The sequence below is a fragment of the Pseudorca crassidens genome, chromosome 3 (genome assembly GCF_039906515.1).
Source record: "Pseudorca crassidens isolate mPseCra1 chromosome 3, mPseCra1.hap1, whole genome shotgun sequence".
Taxonomy (NCBI): domain Eukaryota; kingdom Metazoa; phylum Chordata; class Mammalia; order Artiodactyla; family Delphinidae; genus Pseudorca; species Pseudorca crassidens.
The window spans coordinates 46,407,025-46,420,428 of NC_090298.1; the positions used below are offsets into that span (position 1 = coordinate 46,407,025).

General features: G+C 37.5%; 1 protein-coding gene across 18 annotated transcripts in view; it reads right to left on the reverse strand.

The window, feature by feature from the left end:
- Positions 1 to 13,404, reverse strand: part of PDE4D (phosphodiesterase 4D) — a 1,449,034-nt gene that overhangs the window by 197,336 nt on the left and 1,238,294 nt on the right. For all 18 annotated transcript variants that reach the window (XM_067730739.1, XM_067730741.1, XM_067730740.1 and 15 more), the window contains one exon: positions 5,989 to 6,025. In XM_067730739.1, coding sequence (XP_067586840.1) covers positions 5,989 to 6,025 — 37 coding nt within the window. The remainder of the gene's footprint in view (positions 1 to 5,988; positions 6,026 to 13,404) is intronic.

A 13,404-nucleotide genomic window follows, 5' to 3' on the forward strand; every position in this document is an offset into this window, starting at 1 on the left:
TTAATAAATTATAGTAAGTGCGCTGCATCTGACAGCTGGGCAAACAGAAATGGTAGCGCAGGTAATTCATGTTCTCTGCTCATTTGAAAGGAAGCATTACTTCATGAAAGATCTACTCCACTTCCTTTTCTGGATACAGGTTTTTGCCTCTGTGGTAATAAAGATATTAAATTAGATGATTTTATTTTGGTTTTTAATTTAAATTTAATTTTTAAATTTTATATTTATTTTTTGCATAATCTCTATCCCCACATGGTACAGAATTTAAGCAAAAGTAGACTGTCTCTTTCTCAATAACAAAGACAAAAGCAAAATTATTGTGATTTCTGAGAGGAGGCAGATAGATGAAATCAGGGAAGGACACTCAGGGCATTAAAATCTTGGCACTGTTCTATTTCTTAAACTGTTGATTTGAGTACTATTCTTTATATTTTAGAAAGTCACTAGATAGCTTCTCTTATATGGATGAAATATTTCAAAATAGAAAGTGAAGAAAGAAATTTCCCTTTCAGCCCCTTCTCCATTCAGCTGCCTGTGCCCTCTCCTCATCGACTTTTAGATTGTCTCCTAAATTTCACGTTTACAAACACTGCTGCAGTAAATAACCTTGCAGCTACGTCATTCCCTATGTGTGCAAGTATTATATTGTTGTTTTTGTGGTAGGACAAATAATATTTTATACATGTTATGTTAAGTATTAACTATTCTCGCCTGCACTATGACACATGATACTGGCAAGAAGTGTAAATAAAAGTCTCAACCAAATGTTATAAGGGGGTGTTGCCCTAGGCCGAGTTGAGTGATCCTGGGTGACCACATCCCAAAGGCACTGTGTTAGTCTTTTCTGTTCCCGCCTGCACTGTAGGACACAAAGAGTGAGGCATCTACTACTACAGGCTGTGGGGAAGAACTAGAAACAGTTTTACACAAGCCCCTTAGTTAGGGTTCAATCTTTCTTCGCTTTTGTTACAGGGCAGCTCTCACCCTTCTTGAATTCAGCCCTCTAAGAGCTATAGTCAGGGCTCTGACGCTCCTATAATTTTCTTCACTCTTTAATGCTTGCTACCTAAAAAGGTCCCTGAAGTTTTCTCCCACACAGCTCAACCGTTAGAAAATGAAGGTCATTTCTTTCTCTTCTGCCCCTCCAAGCAAAAGTATAATCAGTCAAGGTCAAAATACATTGGGAATGAGGAGAAATAATACACTTCAGGAAAGAAATGATGACATTGTTATGGAAAACTTTTGCACAGAGTTGTACCGGTCTGTGAGAGGGATTAAATGCTATTTGCACACACTAATCTCAGATTTTCTTAGGTATCCCTAAACATTTATTAACCAATAAGATTCACTGAAAATGGCAGGAAAATGTGGACTTCATTAAAAAGTTAAACATCTGAACACACTAGTCTAAAAGAAATGTGTATGTATATAATAATAAATTCTTATAAAGATTTGAAGAGGAGATTGCTTTAAAAAAAAAAAAAGATGTGGCAATAACATCCGTGTTAAAAAAAAACTCCTGCTTAAAAAATAACCAAAAAAAACAAAAACAAAGAAACAAAAAATTGTTTTGAGGATTGTTTTTGATTCCAAATACACCTTATGCCACTAGATGGCACTAAAACACAGACCATGAGTTGCCACAGGACTTGGGTTGGGTGGGGTGGGAGGGGCTGAGGAGGGAGAAAGAACTCCTTGCCTTGGTTTTACCTCCAGAAAAACCTGGAGCCAAATTATGATTATTTACAAGACAAAGAGGTCATTTTGATAGAAAACCTCTTTCCAAGTTACATTTTGGTTAAACCATATGAACTTGCTGTTTTTATATGTCAGCCAAGGTTGAATATTGATAGTTTCGTATAGTTCAACTCCCAAAGTACTTAGATTCCTAGAACATGCTACTGAAATTTATTTTAATGAAGGATAAAAAAAACCTAACAGGTATAAGCAACTGAAATGTGATGATTTTCTTCTTTCTTAGCCCGGCAGGGAGAGCCTGTTGGATTCAATGATGAGACCACAAGATTCCTGTTTCTGGGTGAAATGGGGAAGAGACACGCAAGGGCATTTTTATAAAATTGACAATGTCCAAGTACCAAGGAACAGTAATGTTCTACAGGGTTAATAACCACTGCATTTTTCCTAAAATTATCCCACGTGCTGTATATTGGTGAGAGTAAAGGTGAAATGACTTGCTTGTTCCTACCCTGTATTTTTAAATCAGGCATATCTGCTCAGTCTGAATGACATGAAGGTCTCTTCAAGGATCCAGGATAATACCTGGATATTTCCTACCTTTTCCTTAACCAAAGATTCCACTTCTTTTATTGCACACCTCCAGAGGAGGATTCTAGTTGACTTAGAGTTTTACAAGGTAGTCACAAATGATGCAACACAAATAATGGGACAGGTGGGGCTGAAGGCAACTGACTACAAAGCAGGGTTCCCTACATTTCATCAGTGTCGTGCCTCCTTGGTCCCCTCAAGAACTCTGGCCAAATTGTGACTACACCCTTGGGAGGAAAAGGCCACCTGCCGACTGGCATCAGGTGACACGGCATCATCCCTGTCAACACTTATCCTAAGGGAATATCCAAACCAAAAGATTTTGACCCAAACACAGGAGAATAGTTCAAAATGGAAACCAATAAAATATTTATTTTCCTGGGGATCAAAAGGATTCTGAGCTTATAGGGGAAAACATAAGAAATTGGAAGTGGAAAAGTGTTTAGGTTGAACACCAGCAAGAATTTCTAACCCTGGCAGTGTTTTAGACTTGGGAATACAATATGGAGGGGTATTGTAGGATATTGTATTGTAGGATCTTTGCTGAAGATTACGTCTGTGCACGATTCTTCAGCCCTATCCACCAAAGTGGAATATGACCTTGCACGTCTTCCTAAATTCTCTCGTAACTTAAGATTTTATTCTCTTAGCTTCACAGTAAACTGGGACTGGGAAACAACAGGGAGGGATCTTTTCGTGTTTTGGAGATGAAGGCAAGCATAAAGAAATAAGTTCTCAAGAGGAGGCAGAAGATAAGATGGGCTTGGGAAGAGACTTTGACCAGTTTAGAGTGGGAGGCCCATTGTAAAGAATTATGGGAAGGAAATTAGGCACAGAAAAATAAACCGAAAGGGATAGAAGTAAAATGTCAATAGTAGTTATTTTGGGGTTTGGAATTATAGGAAATTTTCTTTTTCTTCCTTCTGCTTATATTTCTTTTCTATGCAAAAGATTTTATTTTGAAAGCAGTATGGCTTTTTCACCAGAATGATCTAGAGTGAAGTTCCAAACCCCAAAGCATGCTGGGGAAAGGGGGGAATTCTCTGGCCTATTTGAACACTTCCCTAAGTGACCTGTCTAATGTCCACTGTCTTCTGTCCATTGGTATATTTGACCAAATAATGTTGGTATCAATTCAAGTGACATAAACATCTTACAGATTAAGCATTATAATATTTAGCATTAAATGGTGAATACTCCAGCCTGTATTAAAAATTTGAGGAGTTATTGATTAGGTCAATGAAATAAGTTAGTGGTGCCCAATCGGGCTGAAGAGAAGGCCATAGACAACTGCCACTAACTGGGCCTTCTTTCTTACCTGCTTCCCCAAAGATACTCTATCAAAATTGTTCAGGGTTAAACAGGCTTTTTTAAAAAAATTCTAGTAGAGCTTTCTAGATCATATACCCTAGTAAAAGGCCATTTGTGAAAACTGTGACAAAGCCACTGAAAAAGAATCTGCAGCCTCTGGGGCAATAATCACCTTCTATAAGGTGTCATGAGTCATTAAGCTAATCATAAGCAAACTTTCCTAAATAGATTCCAGGATTATTTTCAGGCATCGTATATGCTTACAAATTACACAGAGCTGGTTTTATTCAAAGTTCCAATTTCAAGGGCATTAAGTATATATCTTATTTATTTAAACAGTTCACTAACACAGACTAAATGATATTTTACATATATATATTTCTCAGTATACTGAAATTCTATTAGTTTTTGGGAGACTGTAAGTACACTAAAAAAAAAAGTCTAATTATGTAAAAGACTAGATTTCCTTAGAATTTAAGGGTGCTAATAGCAAGGTTCAAGTCAAATTTATTGACCAGTTAATTGGAGATTCATACAAACTACCTGAAGTAAGATGATAAGGTATCATATACAGATTATTTTTTTCCATATTTTTCTATATATTTTTCTTACAACAATACCTAGAGATTTTAGTTAGAAGCGAGAATAATAAACTAAATAAACTCACGTTGGAATGATTGTTTCTACATTTGGTGATGGTCATTTATATATTATTTTGCCTGATTTATTCTGTCTACTGAGAGCTCTATATCTAAGAGCTCTGAGCTCTTAGATATAAAGTTATGGGTCCTCAATAGCAACCAATTAAAAGTCCTTAGCTTCGTAAGATTTGCTATCACAAAATATGATGAAAACATATGATTGTAAATGTTTTGAACATAGAAATATAGATATTAGAAAGAACTAATGATATCCAGCAAAACTTGAAGCAAATGAGACATTAACCTTCTAAAAGGATGGTGGTTGCATTCTATCTTTAATTGTCTGCATCAATGAAAAAGATCACTATATACTTCGCTATTTACTGACTCATTAAAATTTTGGTCTAAATTATAGCAATTAAAAAATTTCAGGAAATTTGAAAAAGTGGAAGAATCATACATAATACTGCTATCCAAACCCTGCCATTATGCGTTTTTTAAAAACAATGCGTATTATGACGTTTTGGAGATGAAAGAACCCTTACTGATAACAACACAAAATTCAGTAAGTATTTTATTTTCTAGAAATTGTGCTGAGCGTTTTACAAGCTTGGTACTATTTCAATCTCTTGACAATGTTATGAGGTGAGTAGTCTTGTAAGTGTCATTTCACAGAGGAGGAAACCAGGCTTGCCCAAGTTCAGTCAGTTGTCCAAGTTCATTCATTTAGCAAGAGTAGGTGATGGGCTTTGACTGGGCCCTGGCTATCTTAATCCAGCTGAGTCCCCAATTTTACCAGTTGGAAAAAAGAAGTCTTAGGCAAGTTAAGTGAGTTGCCCAAGGCAGTAGAGCTAGTTTTGATGTAGCCTTGATTATGATTTTTATAACCCTCTAGATCACTTGTATTCCAATAGTTAACATTTCCTATTAACAGTCAGTGTTGGCTTTAAACATGCTTCATGCCCCAGGTTGAATCAGTTTTATCCCATTCTATCCATAGTCTGTCCATACCAGTGGCTCTCAACTTTTCCTCAGAAAATACTGGGGCCTTTAAAAATTACAGGTGTTTGGGTCCAACCCCCAGATTTTTGGATTCAATTGATCAGAGGTGCAGCATGGGATAAAATCTTTCTAGATGATTCTACTGCATAGCTAGAGTTGAGAAGCACTGGTTTGTACAAAGAATATCGGGTTATCAACCACTTCATATATATTCCAAAATTCTTTAGATGTTTTTTTCACCTTCTAGCATTTCTGTCATGTGGTTAAAGTATTTTCATGATTTGTATACCTAAAAGGAATAAATAAACACAAATGTGTCACTCAGTTAAATCTTTGGACAAATAACGTGTTTAAAAAAAGAGTCAATAAAGCATCAGGTTGAAGTGGAATCCGGAATTTCAAGAACTGACCATGCACCTAATTATACTAAATGTAACTTAATCCATGATATAGCTTTCCTCTTTTAGTGCTTATGTCAGTTAAGGAAATGTGGTCCCATTTAAGTATGTCACTTGGGTAATTTGTAATTTGAAGCAAAGATACTCATTGGGTCTATGGGTTTATAGGAAACAGACCAATATGGCAAAGGTCACATTCTCTAGCGTGGCTTTTAAATTACTGGAATGAACCACAGAATTTGTATTTGTACTTGTGTTTGATTTAGAATGAAATGAAGAACCCGAACAAACCCCCACAATTAAATTTTCAGATGAGTGAGAAACCTGTCCATTCAGCAAGCTGGGCTTACCTGTGCAAAGGGAGTCACAATCAGGTCATCTCCATGTCTGAAAAACAAACCAAAGCCCACGTTAGATGGCACTGATCACTCTAGGACCACTTTCAAGCAATATTAAACAGTAAGTTTCTCATTCATAAATCCCCACAGAGAATTACAGTAATTCCATCCTTATTCTTCAACACATGTTCTTCTCAGTCATGGGCGTGAAGATGTGTCTTCTGGGATGTTAACCACTGTCCAGTTCCCTGGGTGAAAAGAGGGGCTTCTTGATCATCAGCCAAGGTCACTGGCACTTATTATGCACACGGGATATATAACAGTAGAAACAGAGTTCCAGCAGCGGGGCCTGAGTTTTACTCTTTGCTGCTTATGGTAAGTATTACTGAAGGGCACTATGGAAGGAGCCAGCAACGGCAATGGCTCTGGTGAGAGGTCCCTGGACCATCTAACGTTGGAAGGTGATGAGCATCAGGTGCTCTGCATCATCATGTGTGAGCCTTGGATGGGCTTGGAACTGTGGATGACATAAGACTGCGTCATACTCTAATAAAAACCAGTGAAACTTTTCAACTGACTCACGTCCCAGCCGCCGTAGTTACGGGGGAATGTTACCCCGTGTGTGCTGTTGTTACAGCAACCTCAGTGACACTGTGCCGAGGATGCAGGAGCAAGGTGTCAGCATGACGTGTCTTGGAGGGACAGGGAGAGGCAAGGAAAGTTGTGAACATTCTGCTTGGAAGAAAGTAAGATACCCAGGCCCAAAGCTCTTTCGTGGTGTTTCTTAGTATGAATACTTCATGAGAAGGATTTCCAAACTCTCCACGGGATATTTCTTGATCTAGCTAGCTGGAACTCTTTAATCAAAAGGGAATGGAATTATTCTACACAGAAAGCTTCCGGACATGACCCTAACTGAGAATATTGCAACTAAATGGTTCACTCACTCATGAACAATTCTGGAAAGGGCTTGAGTGACCTACAACAGCATTCATGAAATATGCTTCGGCCCAGGCAGCATATGGATGACGTTAGTAAATGGATTGCTGCCAATAATTAGACCAGTTGTTAAGGGCATCATCAAATTACACAGAGATCTTGAAATTCAAAGTGTGGGAAAAATAAAGCAGAAAAGGGGTGGAACACACTCTAAAGGAAACGTGTGTTATTTTGCACCCTCTTCGTTCCACAGTTACATTTTTGAGGGGCACTGCTCTTTGGAGAGATCATTCAGAGGGCCAAAATTTAACTAATACGAAATCTAGATATTTTCCTGAGGTACAGTCTTTGCTTCCATTTTATTCTTTATAATTTCCCGACTACAAAGTTTATTTTCTAAGAACTTAGTCATCTTGGCCAAGGCACAGTATCATTCTGAAATCAATCCCTGGAAATAAGTCTTTTAATTTTTCACATGAATTACACTGGACTTGAATCACTCTAAACTGAAAAGCATGTGCATGTGTATTAAAACACTTAATTCTATCTTTGGTTGTATTTCATTCCCAAGCACTATAAAATATTTATTTAGAATATACAATATTTAGGGTAATTTATCAGTCTTGCTTTCTTTCCGTGTCAAAGCATAAAGAAAATTAGTTATAATTTTAGTGATGGAAATATTTCACTCTTGACCTACCCAGAAATTGTTTTTGCCAAATATCTCAAGACCGTCTCATTTTAGTCACAGTAGAATTATTTCTAGCAATTCAGTGGCAAATGTCCTCAATAAATAACCTATCCTTTTCTTTTCAAAATTATGTAAGGTTTAAATTATCTCTGAATAGGGACTTCCCTGGTGGCACAGAGGTTAAGAATTTGCCTGCCAAAGCAGGGGACACAGGTTCGAGCCCTGGTCTGGGAAGATCCCACATGCCATGGAGCAGCTAAGCCTGTGCATCACAACTACGGAGCCTGCGAGCCACAAATACTGAAGCCTGCGCGCCTAGAGCCCGTTCCATGAGAAGCCCGTGCACCGCAACGAGTCGCCGCAACTAGAGAAAGCCCGCACGCAGCAACGAAGACCCGACGCGGCCAAACATACTTACATAAATAAATAAATTTTTCAAAAAAAATACATTATCTCTGAATATATACCGAATGTATAATGACAGAATCTTTGTCCAAGCCTTTGTCGGTAGCCTGCCCTCGAGACCATGGGCTGAACTGGAGCCACCCACTCTGGCCCCTGGGGCAGGGGCAGCCTCTCCCCTCCCTCAAAGAGAAGCTTGCGGAGTTCTGAGCCTGCACTGCTGGCCACTGGAGGTGGGGATAGGAGGCTCAGTACAGTAGCACACCACTGAACTTCCTGTTCTTCCAGGGAGGGATGACAATAGAACTACTCCCTATGCCTCTGGCCATCCTTCCGCTACTTTTGTATTATTTACTACAGTGCTTTCATTTCTACCCTCATTCTTTCTGTAATAAGAAGCCAGAAACACTGGCAAGAAACTGAAAGAGAGAAATCAAAAAGCAAACCCTCACAGACATCTCACTGGGATCCAGAAAACTGTTTAAGCACTTAAATGGGGAAAAGCCTCTTGCCCTCTTGCAAAATAAACTCAACCAACAGCAGCGCCTGAAAATACCGATTTGTAACCTAGTTCATTTCAAAATTGTGTTTGAAACACACGAGGCAACGACCTTTCCACGCTTTATTATTACCAAACCAGAAGGAAAAGGGCCTTTCCACGCTTTATTTTTACCAAACCAGCAGTTAATTAGAAGAAAGTTTATACTTTATTGAGAGAAGATTTCTAATCCTACGAAGCTGTGAAAAGCATCAGAGGCCACAAAGTATCTGCTGCTTCTGAATATCACGCATTGCAAATTTCAGGATGGTAAGTGGCTGGATGAACTAGTGCTTTGAAGAGACGCCATGGTCTGAGGCTTACTTCCTGAATGTTGTGCAAACTTTTTGATCTTCTGTGCTTCACTCTCTCTGGCTATAAAACCAGAAAGACATTCTCCTCTGGAGTTTGTCAGTAGGATTAAGATAGTGGTATTGTGAAATCCTGGTGTCTTTCTTCCCTTAGACTCAAAACTATCACCCATTCATCACCATCTTTGATCCACCTCTTTTAAAATTAGAGAGTCATTAGAGAACAAGTATGTTCTTATTTTTAATATGCACATAAAAATGCTACTGGGAGCCCAACACAAAAAATGCATTTAGAAGCATAAAAATGCTTCTGGGAGCCCTGCTTGACAACACCCAGGAATTCGCCCCAGGAGGAACTTTTCTACTCACCACTCTTTACTCCCATGTTCACAGAAGTACAGACATAGAAAATAAACAAACAAATACATACACAATGTACTTGATCTTGTAAAAGCTAACATTTATACATATACTGAATATAAAACACATATTAACTGTAGAAACTTCGGGAAATACAGAAAAATTTTAAGAGCCATCCAAAGATAACTGTTGTAATGATTTGTTTTTTTCCAAAAAAATAATGTGGGCTCTGAGAAAATGTAAATGTCACATTTAAGAATATAATGAGGCTTTTAAAATTACTGTTGAAGGAGGTATTATGATTTCCATAAACTTCTAGTAAACAAAATACTACTAAAACAAAACACAAATGAAAAACTCTGCTTCATCGGTAGCAGATTCACCTGAGGATATGGCTTCTCTGCATTGCTTGGCCTTTTAGTTTAGAACTAGCTCCACTGTAAGTAAAAAGAATTAACTAGTCCTTTCGCCTTATGGAACCCCAGGGACTGAAGTTCCTATAACACAAAGCCAACCTCAGCCATACCTGAAAGTGATCTTCCTCTTTGATGCTACTGCCACTTAGAATTAAAGTAATCCCTTTAACACAAAAGCTTGGTCCTGTGGTCAAAATCACAACTACAGAAACTTGCATTTTGGAAAGAATGTCCAGCAACATTTTACTGAGAACTAAAAATAATGTAAATTAATATAAGATCAAAACTAAAGCAGTTCAGTATTGTGTACAGTAGTATCTTTCAATTTGAAATTTTTCAATGTCAAATTCCAAGCCATTTGTGCATGTCTGTATACACAACTCTGATAGTTTATTGATAATGCTAACTAGTTATCAATCATCAGGTTGAAATGATTACCCTCACTTGAAGATCACCTTTGTGTTTATATTCCAAATCAGCACCAAAAGAAGAAACCAATTACAGCCCTTTCCCCAGTTTTAACAGACAAATAAACTAATACTTATTCTACAAAAACAGGTGACTGAAGTCATCCAAGTTCTTAACTTTATGAGGAAACAGCTTTCTTTGTCCTTGAATTGTAATTTCCTAATAGGCTTGAGTGGTAACTAATCCTGGCATCCCTTTCACTGATGCCCAGGAAAGTCACTCAATGTTTTGTTTATTTCAGCTCTGGGGGCCCTTTTAATATGTTCCCAGTATTTTTTATTTCTTAAATGGGCTTTCAATATAATTATTTTAAAAAATCAGAGTACAAATATCCAACAAACTGATAAATAATAATGGTATTACTTTCAAACAGTTATAATTTTTATAAAACAATAATGATAACCAATATTTATCAAATGGTTACTCTGTGCCAGGAACTGTGCAAAGCACATTTCACTGATTATCTCCTATTTAATTTTTTTTGTACATGAGGAATGGAAGGCCCAAGAAGGACAAAAAAAATCACCATGCCCATGGCGTGATGGGGTCAGGATTCAAAGGCAGGCAATATGACTCTGGTGGGTCTGTGCTTAAACACTGTGCAATTCTGCACCAGTAATGGCATTTATCAATGCCAAAAGCACATCCCAAACAATGCCTAATCTCTAGGCATTTTCCATTTCATAAAGATGATATGTACCATAAAGACAACAAATGGAAGAGTTAACATATAAATGCAAAAAAAAATTAAAACAAAAAAATTACTAAAATGACTTACAAAACTAAACAATCTCTACCCACCTGCTGATTTTCATGTCCTTCTACCCTAAGCTAAAATAATAAAATGAAATAAAATAATTTTTGGTTTCCTACTGAGGTGATAATTCTGGCTGAGAGTTTAATATCATATGTCCATATTCAGGGTGTAGCAAGACTACATGCATATCATATGTAACAAAGGCCTCTGGAGATGGCATTTATGTGCATATATACATGTATATGTAAACATCTACATATAAATGTATTTATGTATATATTGTGTGTGCATGTGAGTATAATCCTAGGGAAAGCATTTTGATTTTCTGCCTCTGTATTTCAAATGGGGTGGGAGGGAGATAAAGGTACTGTACCCACCACCATACTTATCCGCATAAAGAAAATTTACTATATTATTTTGCTATATTTTTACTATATTTTATATTTACTCAATATAAAAACCCTTCAAAGACCAACTGCTCTGCAAATATTACATTTTAAGGTATACTTCCTAAGATTAAAAACATATCATGGGGGGACTTCCCTGGTGGTACAGTGGTTAAGACTTCGCCTTCCAATGCAGGGGGTGCAGGTTCGATCCCTGGTCAGGGAGATAGGATCCCTCATGCCTTGTGGCCAAAAAACCAAAACATAAAACAGAAGCAATATTGTAACAAATTCAATAAAGATTTTTAAAATGGTCCACATCAAAAAAAATCTAAAAAAAAAAAAATCATGTGTCAATGCAAGTTCATCAATTATAACGGATGAACCACTCTGTTATGGGGGCAGAAAGTATATGGGAAATCTCTATACCTTCGTCTTAATTTTGCTGTGAAACTAGAAATGCTGTCTGAAGTCTTAAAAAATTAAAAAGACAAAAATATATCGTATAACTTTAGAAAGGGATGTGACCTTGGAAGTTATTTAGTCTTCTGAAATCTAAATCATTTGCTCACTTCTTATTCACAGTTTTAATAATTAAGGCCTTGGCCTGATATTTGACCAAAAACATTCTAAAAACAAAACCCTCAGTTTTTGGCCCATGTGTGCTCATATCACATACACTGATGAGAAAGTAAATGAAATTGGAGCTAATGCAACATAAGCAAAAATTCTCTAGTCTGAAGTGTAATCTCTTCTTTATTTGTCATAAAACAAAAATTTAGGCTTCGTTAGAGAACGTACATGATGCCAATAAATGGCCTCAAATTTGTTAGTTAAATGATGGCATGAAAGGTCATCTGTTTTCAGAATTATTCAGCAAAAGATTTTCCAGTTGTAAGAAGTTAAGTGTTTTGCACATGTAGAGACACACTTGCTAAGCCTATTTATTTTGTTTAATAAAAGCTAATACAAGAAAGGGGTCCTTCTAGGCATGTTGATGTCACAAATTATTGTCACAGAACTTTGATGACTGACCTCCATGGGCGGGGGGAGGGGGAAGGAGGACGGGGAAAGGACCAAGTACACTGCAATCTTTCACAAGTGCCCTCACTCTGTTGTAGGAACAGGTTCTTCTTTTCTAGTTTATCTTATTTGACAGGCCCGTTCTTACCGTCAGTGGCTCTGCCTTCTTGGTTTTTCTCTAGGATGGGTTCCCAGGGAAAAGATTTCTGGGTAGCTAGAACAACAATTTTTTAAGATCTGCATGAGGTAAAATGATTCAGGAGATTAAAAGGAAGGGTGTGATCAAATGGGGAGAGGAGTGACAGCAGTATGTCTTCTGCATGCCTACTATTACCAGACCCTGCTCTACTAACACGGTATTTAATTCTGATGCCTCTGCACTAAATGGTTGCTCATATTCCCATCCTAAGATAAGGAACTGGTTTCTGAGAACTTAAGTAACTCATCGGTGGTCATGGCCTTGGCAAGTGGCAGAGTTCAGTGGTTTCCAAATGCCAGGCTGAGACCTGGCACTGGCCCAAGAGAATGCCCGTTGGTCCTTGTGAAGGTGAGAATAAACATGAAACATGGAGTAAGGATTTTTAAAAAGTCATATTAAAAAACAAAAGCTAACCATATTCCTTTGGAAAACTCTCCTTTATTCTGAGAATATGTGCCACTCCCTTTGTAAAGAATTCTAGTGAAATGCCTTTGGAAAATAAAATGATTGTGTGTATCGACGGGAATTTCCTTGTTAAATAAATAAAGTCATTTATCTGGCAAAGTAAGCACTTAGTAACCCTGGGTCAGTCCCCCAGATGGTTTTTGAAGTCTTTGTGAGTCATGAAATCCCAAGGCACGAAAATGAGCAGTGGAGCTGGATTTAAACCCAGGCTCTAAATACCGTTTCGCTTCTACTGCATCATGCTGCTTTCTGCAGGCACAAACGGATTCAGGCTATTCCGAAGCCCCATAAAAGTACATACTCTAGACTCTAGAACATCACGGTCAAACAAAAGTTTTTGCTGTGATGGAAATGTTCTCTCTCTGTGCTGTCTAATACTGTATCCACTAGCCACCGTTACTACTTAGCATTGAAAATGTGGCTAGTGCAAGTGAGGGACTGAATGCCACTTTTACTTAATTTTAATTAATTTA